Genomic DNA, 13009 nt, shown 5'->3' on the forward strand with positions numbered 1-13009 from the left:
GCTGGGTACATTTACAAGGAGGCAGACACAGTAAAACGCTCATGAGAAAGATTACAGGACTATTCAGCAGTCAATGTGTATGGATTATTTTAGGAGACGAAGGATATTCTTTAGTCTCACTTTAAACAGGCACTAAACGGCTGTGGCAGTTCTGCACATTTTACAAATTTTAAAGTTCTACTTTAAGAGTCCAGCATTGTACTGTTTACATGCTTGGACATTACATTTCATTTAGTGCTGGTTGCACCTTTGCCACAAGTCCTCATTGAATTGGGCACTATAGTGAATACCTCATGCCGGGACAGCTCCAAAGAGAATTTCATTACCCAGGATGTTAACTACTTACTGACCCTGGCTTTTTCTGACTGTTTTCTACAAGTAAAAATCTGTGTTTGCTAGAAAATCACTTAGAACCCCCAAACCCTCCAATTATATATTTTTTTAGCAGAGACCCTAGAGCAGTGGTTCTCAACTCGTGTCCTCAGGACCCAACAGGCCAGATTTTAAGTATTACTTTGGGGAGATGCAGACTAGAATACTGCAATCTATGAGCAGCAAATATCACCTGTGATGTATTTCAGTTATCTTGCAAACCTGGCCTGTTAGTGAGTCCTAAGGACGGGAGTTGAGAATTACTGCCCTAGAGAATAAAATGGCAGTCATTGCGATATTTTATGTCACACTGTACTTGCACAGCAGTCTTTCAAACGCAATTTTGGAAAAGATACACTAATAAAAAAACAACAAAAAAAAACAAAAAGCAAAAAACAAAAACAAACATACATTTTGCCTTTAAAGTGGTTGTTAATCCACTTGGTGGTGTTGCTACCATCCCCTCTGTTATAACAGATGCATTTTCTAAAAAATCTGCCGCTAAATACCTTATTCTATAGCCCCATGTGACCGCCGAGCAGCGCTATAGAATAAGGTATTTAGCGGCGGATTTTTTAGAAAATGCATACACTGGGGCATATAATTTATTATAACAGAGGGGGATGTTAAAAAAAACAATCTTATGATACCAGCACGACCCTGGTACAAGCTGACAGGCAGAGAGAAGAGGGGGGAGGAGGACACAGGAGAGGAGAGCAGGGCTGTGGATGACGGAAGCACCTAAACTGATCACGGCGTCAAGGCTTAACAGCTATGATATACCTTGTTCAGTTTACAGGGGGGAGGGCATAGCCAGGCAGGATCAGCCAGGTATTGCAGGGAACAGGATCCAATTTTTTGTTTTTTTGTTTTAGGTTAACGCTTTAAGGGTGAATCATCACGTTAAGCCTGAGAGTCAGTAACTTCTGTCAGACGTTGCTCCGGTCCTCCATGAGCATAGAGCCTAGTGGGAGCTATCTTGCCCTCAATCAGCTTCCTGCCTAGCCATCGGCCACACCGGATCGGTTCCCGGCTTACCGATAGCTCTGGTAAGCTCGGGAACCACCAGAAAGCGGCGACAGGGGCACCTCTCCGGCAGCACCTAAAAGTGATCTTGCGGAAAATCTGTAACCAAGACCACTTTCATATGAAAGCCGGCCGCCTACTGTAAATAAAGATACCGGGGTAATGGCAGCTACCTGCTGCCATAACCCCGGTATTTAACATCAAAATAATGACATATATTTACAGTTAGGCAGTCGACAAGTGGTTAACATGGACCAGGCTGTGGCTGCGAAGGGAAGTCGAGTAAAGGGAACTGCAGTGGGATGTAAGGCTAGGTGCATAGGTTCATGTTAATTTAAGTTAACCCCAACTTGTCCTGTAAAAAATATTAAACCGTGTGCACAATTCCTTCCCCCTATACATATCCACACCTAGCTACTCAATCCCATCCAGAACTCTAGCGAGAGCACTGCTTAAAGCAGAGTTCCACCTAAAAGTGGATCTTACGCTTATACACTTCCTCCCCACCTCCGGTTCCAAATGTGGCACCTCTTCGCGCATGCGCAGTAGGGAACCAGCTGTGAAGCCAAAAGGCTTCACTGCCAGGTTCCCTTACCAGAAATGGCAGCCGCAGCACCCAGGAGTCGATTGGAACATCAGCTGGGGTGCCGACATCACGGACTCGCTGGAAAGGTAAGGGCCCTAATATTAAAAGTCAGCAGCTACAGTATTTTTTTCACAGAGGCTGGAACTCCTCTTTAAAATGAAAATGTTACTTTGTTAAACAAAAAAACACCACAAAAAAAACTTTAAACTCACCACTAACTATTTCGGCTTTGATAGGAGGGAGACCTTTCATTCTGCGCTCCCTTTCCTTTTCTCGGTCACGCTTCTCCTGAGAGCGAGATTTAGGCGAATGGCGGCGCCTATCACGGGACCTAGAACGAGAACGTCTGTGTCTGGATCTGCGAGAGCGTGAACTGGATCTGGAACGTCTCCTTTTTGGTGATCTAAGGGAAAAAATAAAGGTTTACACTGTTAGGCAATTAGGAACTGAAGTAACAAATCTGAATAAGCCTAGATTAAGACTGGGCAATTCTAAAACAAATACTATAAATTAATGTTTAAATAAATGTAACAGTTTGAGATGGCTTTACACCAGTTTACAGTTATAAATGCAAACCTGGAGACTGATCTCTGACGTTCTGCAGGGCGTTTTGATTCCTGTAGAGAAGGTTGCTCTATATCCATGGACACTTCCTATAAAAAAAAAAAAAAAAAGTATACTCAATAAAGAGGATTTTGGCAAAAAACGTTGTTATAACTGCTCTAGTGAGGTTCCTGTGTTGAACGCACACATTCAAAATATGCAGTGTCAAACGTGACTAATCTACTTCTATATGTAAGGCACTCACTGAATACTGAGATATTTGTAAAGCAAGGAAAAAAAAAAGCCCACTATCTATGAACTCAGAGTGCCATGGACAAACCCCCGAAGGGTGCGCTATTACATCGGTCAGTACTACAGAGACCTCCACCCATTTGTGCAGCACCAAGGGCTGCCCAACACCAGGACTGGAGGGGATGTTTGTTTATGTAAAAAGGACCACGACTAGATAAATATGCTGGATATATCTTTAAATTAGGTATTGGGAAAGGGTGGGGTAAAAAAAAAAAAAAAGTGTAAACCTCAGACATGAAAAATGAACAGAGCACATCTCAATAGTTTGCACTAGCCTGAATCCAAACCATCGAGTGTGGTTCCTTCCTTACCTCCAAATCCTTCTATCTGCATGAGACACTGAAAAGACTTTAAAGCTGGCCATACATGGATCACAGTGGTTGTACATAAGTCAATCTACAGACTTCCGTACAACCACCCTGCCAGATTGTTCCTGCTGGCTCACAATAGCCTGCAGCGCTGATCAGTGTATTCTGATGGTGGGGAAGTGTCCCTGCCGTCAGTATAAAATAGAACAGCAGGGAGGATTCCCCATCCACTTTGAGTAATAGAATCTGTTTTTTTTTTTTTTACAGTCAACCCACTGGTTGAACAAAAAAAAAAAAAACCTGACTCATCTGTGGGTTTGCTTAAGCGGAAACTGGCAAGGGAGACAGGGCCTGCTCACCCTCCAGCACACAGCAGGCAACTCAAAGCCTCAGCTCTATGGTTTTCCATGGCGACAGCAAGTGCAATCAATCCGCAAAAAAAAAAAAGTGAATTAGGTGCCCATTTTTCACAGTGCCTCATGCAATTTTCAAAATTCTATCATATGCCACACCAATAGTTAAAAAATGTGTATCTGTATTCTGAGAGCCGGAAAGAACAAATGCCTGATCAAATTGTAGATCAATATTTAACAGGATCTTTAACATAAGCATGTCTACATGAGACCTATATTCTCCCAATGGTTATGAAGACTCCATCTACTCAATTTAGATTCATAGCCTTAATCTCCAGATTTTGTTTCACAAAACTGGGAGATAAAGGCTCTATTTTATTAAAACCTTTTCTGACAGCAAGGTAGAGGAAAGTTCCTATAGCATGGAAACCAAGGTTTGCTCTGGCATGTTCAGATCTTAGCTGTAATATGCCAAGTAGGAGGACAAGACAAAAAACAGATCTGTTTTTTTTTGGTGTGTTTGCAGATCTACCCAAGAGAGTCAAAAGGAAACCAAAAAATCCTTTCACAAAAAGGATTAGATGAAAATACATCAAGATACAAGGTCAGATTAAAAAACACTTAAACATCTTTTATAAGAATGGTACAATTAGATACTCTCTACATATTAACAGCTGAGTAATGTAGACTGGCTCACCTGCTGATTATCTTTTTGTGACTGTGTATCATTTTGTTGAACTGGGAAAGGCGGCTGGATAAAAGGCTGGGGAGACTCTTGAGACAATGGTGGAACCATAGTGGGGAACATTCCAAAACCAAGCATTTGCCCATTTGCAGGAACCGGAATCTTAAAAGAAGAAAGGAAAATGAATGCGTTAAATGGAAAGATGACATTTAAAAAAGGTACCTTCAATGCTAGGTAAAACAATGATAAATGTTTTATAGACACCTGATTAAGAAGAGACTCCTGAGGCATTCCAATCATGTGTGGCTGTACAGCCTGAAATGGGTCCATGTTTGGCATTTGACCTGGCATCTGTGGGAATGATGCAGGTGGCGGGTTTGTCTCTATAGGAAATGGGCTGAAAAAAAAAACAAAAAACACACAAATACAATTTTATATAGCCACCATCAGTGTAAAATTACTTTTTAGGATTTAGACTGTTTATGCAAAATTTTTCCATTCTGGGTAGAGTAAGAGTATAACCTCTGTCAGTTTTTTTTTTGGAGAGATTTCCTTCACTTCCTGTGTCATAACCAAAACAGGAAGTGAGAGGAGATCCCACCAAAGAGGAAATCCCGGTGTGCCACCAAAACTAGTGTCCACATTGAAAATGTTTCCGTCTGTTAGTGATCTGATGTCAACCCAATATTTGTTTTTTTTCACTCGTAATAATGGTAAATGGGATAAATAGAGGGTGAATCTCCCCAACAGGGACACAGACAGCAAGACTGACAGGTGGGATAATCCCTCTCCACGCTATCCAAAACAAAAAAAATGTTTTGCCTTTTAGTTACACTTTAAATCACCATGGGCGAGCATGGTCAGTAAATGGTTTTAGAGAACAGCAAATAATGTAGCAGAGCAATTAAATAGCACTAACAAATTCAAGTGTGAGCCAAGTCTTTAAGCCAGATTCATCAGGCTGTAATATTTGTTAAGGGTATGTAAACCCCTTCATGCCGACAGTACGCAAATATGTGGCCCCATTGGATTGGGCTTTTCTTCTGTGGTGCCGCATATTTGCGTATCTACCTTTTATGTTGGGAGTGTGCTGTACGACAAGGCATAGGAACACACTACAAAACGCTCAGAGTTTAAAATAAATCTCTTCACAATACTTCTAGATAGGAGGTGATCATCTTTAATGCTTTTACATTCAAAATATGTAAATACTTTAAACCAAACATATGCCTAGATAATGCACACTAAAGAGTCTGGCATGTTGTTAGGCATGTCAGGGGATCTGAAGTTATTGATGTCCATTTACTCACAATGGAGGCTGTAGAGGTGGAGGAGTGGGACTGGACACATCTTTCTTTGGCTCATCAGCGGCTTCAGGTTCATCGTCATAATCAAATCTGTCCAGCAACTGTAAAAAACAAAAAAACACATGCTTGCAGAAAAAGGACATACAGAAAAAGGCAGATAAAAACCCTACCATAAAACTTTTGTGAAGTAATCACCTTATCAAGGGTACTTTTCCTGTCTGTCTGGTGAGGCTGCTGTGGTTGAGTATTCATTTGACAAGTAATGGACTGTACTTGGGAATATATATTCTCTTCAATAACTGGAGACTGTGGCTTCGGAGGTTGTTGGAAAGTCTGAAGAATCTGCTGAAGCTGTAAAAACATTTTTTTTTTTTTAAATTCGTACATCCGTACAAATATTATATAAATAATGTCATTACCTTTACTATTAAACATTATGATGCAAGTTTATAAAATGTTGGACTTAAAAAAAAAATTTTAAAAAACACATAAGGGCTCAGATGGGTCCCGAGACCTGTCCTTAATGCTGAGCCACTTTCTGCTGTGTGCTTCCACCTCAGAGCTGCAGAGGCAGCCCATGAAAGTGGATGCAGACGCAGCGGCTGCATGAACACACTACCATGTCAAAATCTGACATATGGGCGGGAGTGGTAGCACAAATTTGAACATGCGAGTGCGTCAGTGGAGTCGCTGTGTCTCCATCCACTTCTACGGTCTGCTTGCACAGTTGAGAGGTGGATGGGCACCCAGAAAAAAAGTGGCTTGGCATGGAAAAAGGGTCTCAACGCCAATACCCTAACAATACAATTCACCCATAAAATAGCTATTTAGGCTTGGAGCTTTAGGCCCCTCTCACATGGCCATTCCGATTAGTCTTGTCTGAAAAACTGACAGGTGGACTCGATCGGAAGGCCCACAGAGTCTTATAGATACACCCGCTAGGTCCAAAAAAGCAAGGGACTGCATCCTTCACCGTTTTGGTGGACCAGATGTAGCCTGGTGTAAAGCAGAGTCAGTTTATACCTGGCCACCCAAATAAAGCCAACAGATGTCTGCTCTGCACAAACTGAAGGGGCACAGCGTGACATCCCTCCTGCTCTGATCAGCAAGTGAGCAAAGCTTACAGATCCCCCGCTGATTGAAGCAGAATCTACCCCATATAAAAAGGTGCCTTACAAAAAAAAAAAAAAAAAAAAAAAGTGTGTACTCAAACAGGGCTGCACATAGGGATCAGTGAAGCCTAAATATAAAAGTGCTTTTGAAGCAGTGTTAAATCCAAAAGCAAACAATTTTTTAGGCTCTTACTTTCCCCTGGTGATTCAACCGGGTTACGGGCAGGTACTTGTTTTTCAGCCCCCTTCTTTGTGCATGCGCAGTAGAGAGTTAGCTAAGAAGCCGTGAGGCTTCACTGCCAGTTTCCCTTACAAGAAATGACGGCGGCAGCAGCCGAGAGCCGATTGAAAAATCGGATGGGGAGCCAACATCCCTGGACAGGTAAGTGTCCTAATATTAAAATTCAGCAGCTACAATATTTGTGGCTGCTGACTTTTTTTGGTGGGGAGGCTGGAGCTCCGATTTAGGCTCGATTCACACCTATGCATGTTGCTTTTGAGCGTTTTTGGAGGTTTTTTTTTCATGCTTGGCACGTTTTTGAGCCGCGTTTTTGCCGCGATTTGCGTTTTGCGTTTTTTTTTTACAGTCTTAAAAAAAAATTACAAAAAAAAAAAAATAATAAAAAAAAAAAAAAACGGCAAAAACGCACCAAAAACGGTGCACTTGCGTTTTTGATGCTTGTCCATTGAAAACCATTACATGCAAAAACGCTGCTTTTTGCATGAAAAAAAGTCCCCGACCCTTTCAAAAAACGCAGAGATACAAAAAAGCATTGATGTGAACATGTTCCATAGGAACCCATGTTAAAAAATTCCCGTGCATTTCTGCAAAATGCAAAATGCATCAAAAAACGCGCTAGTGTGAATAGGGCCTTAGGTAAAATATTCATCCCAAAAAAGGACAAAACTGTTTGCTGTAACTGCTTAAAAAGTGTTAACTGGAGTTTGACCCCAATTTGTTAGTGTATCTAAATCTAGTGCATTTACACTACACTCCCCCCAGGCTGACAAGGCTGCTGTCCTTTGTTGACCCTTCATCCAGAGTGTGGACATCCTAATATAGGAGGTAAGTTACTGGCTGGATCACCAGTTGAAAACCGAAAAAAGAAATCAGCCACTGCTTCTGATGTCTGGTAAGCACATGCAGAAGTCAAAGTTTTAAAATGAGCCATCCCTTACATCTCTAGCTGCTTGTACTGTGAATTCATCTCATACACATGGACAGAGGCTGAAACTACCCTTCCAGGTATTTTCACATGGCTGGGGAACTGCAGGTGCCACATTTAGCCCGCAATATAAGTGAATGGCTGTACTCATGTAAATGACAATGATTCCATGCACTGGCGTTTACCCATGCATGTAAAGCATTGGCATTAACAGGAGTACAGGCGCTTACAGCATTGCATTTGTATCGCAGGCTCTACAGAGGTCCTAAGCACAAGAAAACACCCAGAAATTTGGGGCATATTATCAGCTTCCATACACAAGAGAGGAGAGAAACCCACTTGTGTCTTGTATTTGTAGCAAAAAAAAAAAAAAAACACAGCATTTAGAGCCCATTCACACAGGGACGACTTGTCAGGCGACCTAGTCGCCTGACAAGTCGCCTCCCGTTCTGTGCTATGGAACCGTTCTAAGGGGAGCGACGCAAGTCGCTCCGACTTAGAAAAAGGTTCCTGTACGACTTCGGGGGCGACTTGCATAGACTTCTATACAGAAGTCGTTTTGCAAGTCGCCTGGGCAGTCGTTTGCAGGTCGCCTCGCTGAGGCGACCTGCAAGTCATGTTGCCCCTGTGTGAATGGGGTCTTAATGTCAGTTTGCTTTAAAAACCTAAATCAATAGCTCCTCAGGACCCTCGCTGATATAAATATGCCACCCTGGGTATTTTCAGAAGTTCAAGAATATGAAGTAGCTGACAAAAACAAAACAAAAAAACAAAAACACATACCTGCTGCCCTTGGCTACTTTGAAATAATTGAGCAACAGCTGCAAAAGCCTCCGAGCTGGGTAACTGAGGAACACTCACAGCAGGAGCAGATACTGTGGGTGGTGCAGGTGCAGGAGCAGGAGCAGCAACCGGGGGCTCTTCAGGGGGGTCAGTTGGAAGAAACATGGAGGGTGGTGAAGATCCTGCAAAAGAACCCATGTAAATCTGTGCACTATTTGAATATGCCCATTAAATGCAATAAAGAAAAATGCCACGGGGGGGGGGGGGGGGGGACAAAACAACCACTGATGAAGCAACCCATTGCATTGTGCAAATAAAATTCAGTACATATACTTCAAATTTGTCTTACATCTTCCTAGTCCTTCCTTAGTTAAAAATCAAAAATATTAAAGTAGAAGCTCAGCCCAACGAACTCTAAATCTACTGGCAGCCGCATTCTTAGGCCTCATGTACACTGCTGCTGGTAAACAGGTGTTCAGAGGCAGTTGGATGCTTTTTTCAGCTGCCCCTGAACTCATCCAATGTTATCTTATGTGTACATGTACACAGGTTCGTTTAATGTAGTTTTTAGGCAGGTGAGTTTAGAAGCTTTTTTGGAAAGCAAAAAAAATTTGTTCAGACGCTGAGTTTTGAGGCATTTCAAGCGCCAAACGCTTCTAAATGTGGCTAAACGTAGTAACTCGCGTTTAGCTGCGTTTCGTTTACTGGCTTTTTTTCCTCCAAAATATTTTAATGAAAAATAAAAAAAAAAATGGCGCCTACACAGAGAAGCCACCGCTGACAGCTCAGCGTGGGACCAGACCGGATCGCCTGCAGAAAAGGTATGTATAGCGACTTTTGCTTTACAGTGTTAGATAGGTCTTAGAATGTAGCTGCCAGTTGATTTAGCAATAATTTTCGTGCCGGTTCACACAAGGGCGGCTTTAAAGTCTCTGTATAGAAGTCAATGCAAGCTGCTCCGAAGTCGCCCCAAAGTAGTACAGGAAACTTTTTCTAAGTCAGAGCGACTTGAGTCGCTCCTATTAGAACGGTTCCATTGCATTAGGCTGAACTTCTACTTTAACTCACCAATTCATTATCAAAGCGACAGGCCAAAGTTGTCCAAACACCAACAACCCTGATACACGTGTCTACCAACAATATCCAAAATACAAACTGTGGCCTAGGGTGACCACTTGCATTTGGTCTGTTTAAAAAGAGAAACGTCTCAGGCATCAGCCAATGAGGTAAGAAAAAAAAAAAAAAAAAAAAAAAAAAAAAAGATTTTACATGGAAATAGTTTATCTATATAGTTCATGACACATGATCTTTATTCTTAACCATGTGACCTTCAAAAGCAATCCAAGTGGGGTGGCAACACCGCAAACACAAGCCAACAGGCCCACAAAGCGAGAGCATCTTGATGCCCTTTACAGGCAGTCCTCAGGTAAAATACATCAGACTTACAAATGACTCATAATTACAAACGGAGGGAGACAACAGGAAGTGAGGAATTTTTGTTTGGCTGTATTTACACTTGACAAACGTACCTGTTCCAACTAGCATACAAATTCAAGAACAGACCTACAGAACCTTTTTTTTGTAACTCAGGGACTGGCTGTACATCAAGAATTGTATCAGAGAAGGTAACTGAATATTCAACTGGTACAACTAAATAGTGTAAACCGGTCTTCACTAAATGGTGGACCAGTCTGGACTCGGAACGACTGCCATCCCAGAAGAATAGGGGGTTCCTTACCAGTGAAGGTCACCAACTTGGAACTCACCTTGCAGAAGTGACAGCAATGAGAAGACAACCTTGCACAAAGGATAGACAAAGGAACTTCCGGGATAGTTCAGAGGGTGGTCATGGCCCTGCTGACCACAATGGCAAGTGGCAGAGACTTGGATTGAAAATGTGTACATGGGACTGCCTTGAAGAGGACATCCTTAGACCCAAACTCTCACAAAAAGCAGGCTCCTAGACTACAGTTTGACCTTTGGAGTACAAAAAAAAAAAAAAAAAAGGATGCAAAAGGTCATTTGTGACCAGGGCAGAATTGGCCATTCCACCACAGCAAACAAGAGTGTCAATAAGAGCGTGGGTGACTCACAGACCAACTGTAGAGAACGCGTTAATTGACTAGCATGACTGGGCACCATAGAGCACCAGCAAAATGTACTGACTGACAAACTACAGAGCAGGTGGTAAGTGGCCATTTGTGACTAGAGTGACTTAGGCTGCCATTCAAATAATAAGTGAGGCAGAACCTGCAAGAGCTGTGTAGAGATTATCCGCAGAGCGAAAGGGGTTAAAAGGCCCTTCATGACTAGGAGACCATACAATTCTCTACAAAAGAGAGGAAACCCACCAGGGGCACTCAAGAATCCACTGCAGAGCTGGAGGGCGGTGACATTTAGGACTAGTTCAACAACATGCGAGAGACCTTACCAGCAAAGATTACTTACAGACCAATCCAAAAGCAAGGGGAGTTAAAGACCATCTGTGACTAGTTTACAATGGGGCACTGTGCAAACAATATACCAGTGACAAAATACAAAAAGGGACACTCACAGAGCACCTGCGGAGCAGCAGGTGTTAGCCAAACATGACCAAGTCATTGTAAGCCACTCAACAAATGGCGTGCAAGGCAGACGTCATCAACAAGGGATACTTACAGATCACTGCAGAGCAGGAGGGGAAGCCGTAGCATAGCTGTATACAGCGAGACATTAGCAAAAAGGATTGCTCACAGACCACGGCAGTGCAGGAGGGGTTAATGACTGTCCATGACTAGGTTTCCATAAACTGCAGTACGGCTGTATACAGTGAGACATTACCACCAGGGATTATTCACAGACAACTGCTGAGGAGGGGTTAATGGGCATCCATTGATAGGTTGCTGCTGCACAGACAATGGTTACCCACAGACCACCGTGGAGCAGTAGGGATTAATAGCGGTTTGTGACAATGTCACTGGCCAGTTGCCTTGTGTGCAGTTGACAATAGTTCTGGAGTAAGGGAAGTGTGTGTGTGTGTGTGTGTGTGTGTGTGTGTAGAATTCGTGTCCTTGCAGGGGGTAGGGATATCACCTGTGTGTGTCACAGACATGCAACACATTTGAAAAGTTGCAGCAAATTCAATGTGTCAGAGTACAGCGTGTCGTGCAACAGAATGAATTGTTACAGAGAGTGTTGCAACTTTATAAGTTAGCCTCCCAAGACAGGGATTAGGGTGGCCCCAGAGGAATAAGGGACACTACCTTCAGGTACACACCAATGGTGGTCCAGGTGATCAACGGTTGATCCCAGACAGTCCTCAGCCTCCAGATGGCAATACAAGGATTTTTCAATGACGGGCATTTCACCGGCAGATCGAGCCAAAGTAATTGCCACAAGAAAATGTTTTTAAGGTAAGTAACTTAACTGAAATATCCTCCAGGGGCTCAAAAGGGAATTCTACCAAAGTTTGAAGCACCAGGGACAGGTCCCAGGTTGGACAACTTCTAACCACTACTGGCCTCAACCTAGAAAGTAGAGTGGGATTTTCCAAGAGAGAAAATTGGAGAAAAACACCGATAGCTGCCGCCTGTACCTTTAAGGTACTACCTGAAAGACCTGTGTCAAACACACTCTTGGAAAAAAAATCCAAAATTGAAGGAACATCATGAGTTAATCTTTGATTTTCAGATAACCATGAGTTAAAATGTCTTCTAAACCTTGGAATATATGGCTCTAGTGACTTTTTCTGCAATTTACCAGGGTCTTGACAACTTTGTCAGAGAACCCCTGAGCGCTTAGTATCTTTTTCTTCAGATACCAGGCTGTCAAGCTCAAGGAAACCACCTGTGGGTGCGACACTGGACCCTGCGATAAGTCTTCTCTCATGGGAAGACTCAGTGGAGGCTCTGAAACCAGAGTCTGTAACAGGGAAAACCATGGCCTCTTGGGCCAGAAAGGAGCTATTAGGATAAGATCTGTTTCTTCTAGAAGAAACTTCCGGAGGACATCCGGAATTAGCCTGATCGGCGGGAAGGCGTAACAGGAGGCTGAATGGCCATGGATTCGCCAGAGCATTCATCCCCAATGATTGATCCGCTGGGTTCAGAGACAAGAACTTCTCTGTCTTGCGATTGTTCTGATCTGCGAACAGGTCTGCTTTGGGACATCTGTCGGTTAGACCCACAAAGATTTCAAGATGAAGGGAACAATTGTCTCGACATACCTGGTAGCGGCTGAGATAATCTGCCAGACAGTTTTGTGTCCCCTTCAGGTGCACTGCTGTAATTGAGGCTAGATTCCCTTCTGTCCATGATGAAATCTCCTGGGCAACAGATTAAAGTATCCGACTCCTCGTACCTCCCTGTTTGTTGAGGAACGCAACCATAGCAATATTGTCAGATAGTATCTGGGAGATTGTGACCCCTGAGTTCTGTCTGAAATGCCTGCAAGTCTCTCTGAACCGCTAGAAGCTCTC

General features: G+C 42.9%; 1 protein-coding gene across 3 annotated transcripts in view; it reads right to left on the reverse strand.

Moving 5' to 3' along the window:
* SCAF4 (SR-related CTD associated factor 4) overlaps positions 1 to 13009 on the reverse strand; it is a 117167-nt gene that overhangs the window by 64793 nt on the left and 39365 nt on the right. For all 3 annotated transcript variants that reach the window (XM_073617114.1, XM_073617115.1, XM_073617113.1), the window contains exons 6-12: positions 8554 to 8735; positions 5688 to 5843; positions 5496 to 5593; positions 4450 to 4582; positions 4198 to 4347; positions 2561 to 2637; positions 2197 to 2387 (exon numbers count right to left, since the gene is read on the reverse strand). In XM_073617114.1, the coding sequence (XP_073473215.1) occupies positions 2197 to 2387; positions 2561 to 2637; positions 4198 to 4347; positions 4450 to 4582; positions 5496 to 5593; positions 5688 to 5843; positions 8554 to 8735 (987 nt within the window). The remainder of the gene's footprint in view (positions 1 to 2196; positions 2388 to 2560; positions 2638 to 4197; positions 4348 to 4449; positions 4583 to 5495; positions 5594 to 5687; positions 5844 to 8553; positions 8736 to 13009) is intronic.

The sequence above is a fragment of the Aquarana catesbeiana genome, linkage group LG02 (genome assembly GCF_042186555.1).
Source record: "Aquarana catesbeiana isolate 2022-GZ linkage group LG02, ASM4218655v1, whole genome shotgun sequence".
Lineage (NCBI taxonomy): Eukaryota > Metazoa > Chordata > Amphibia > Anura > Ranidae > Aquarana > Aquarana catesbeiana.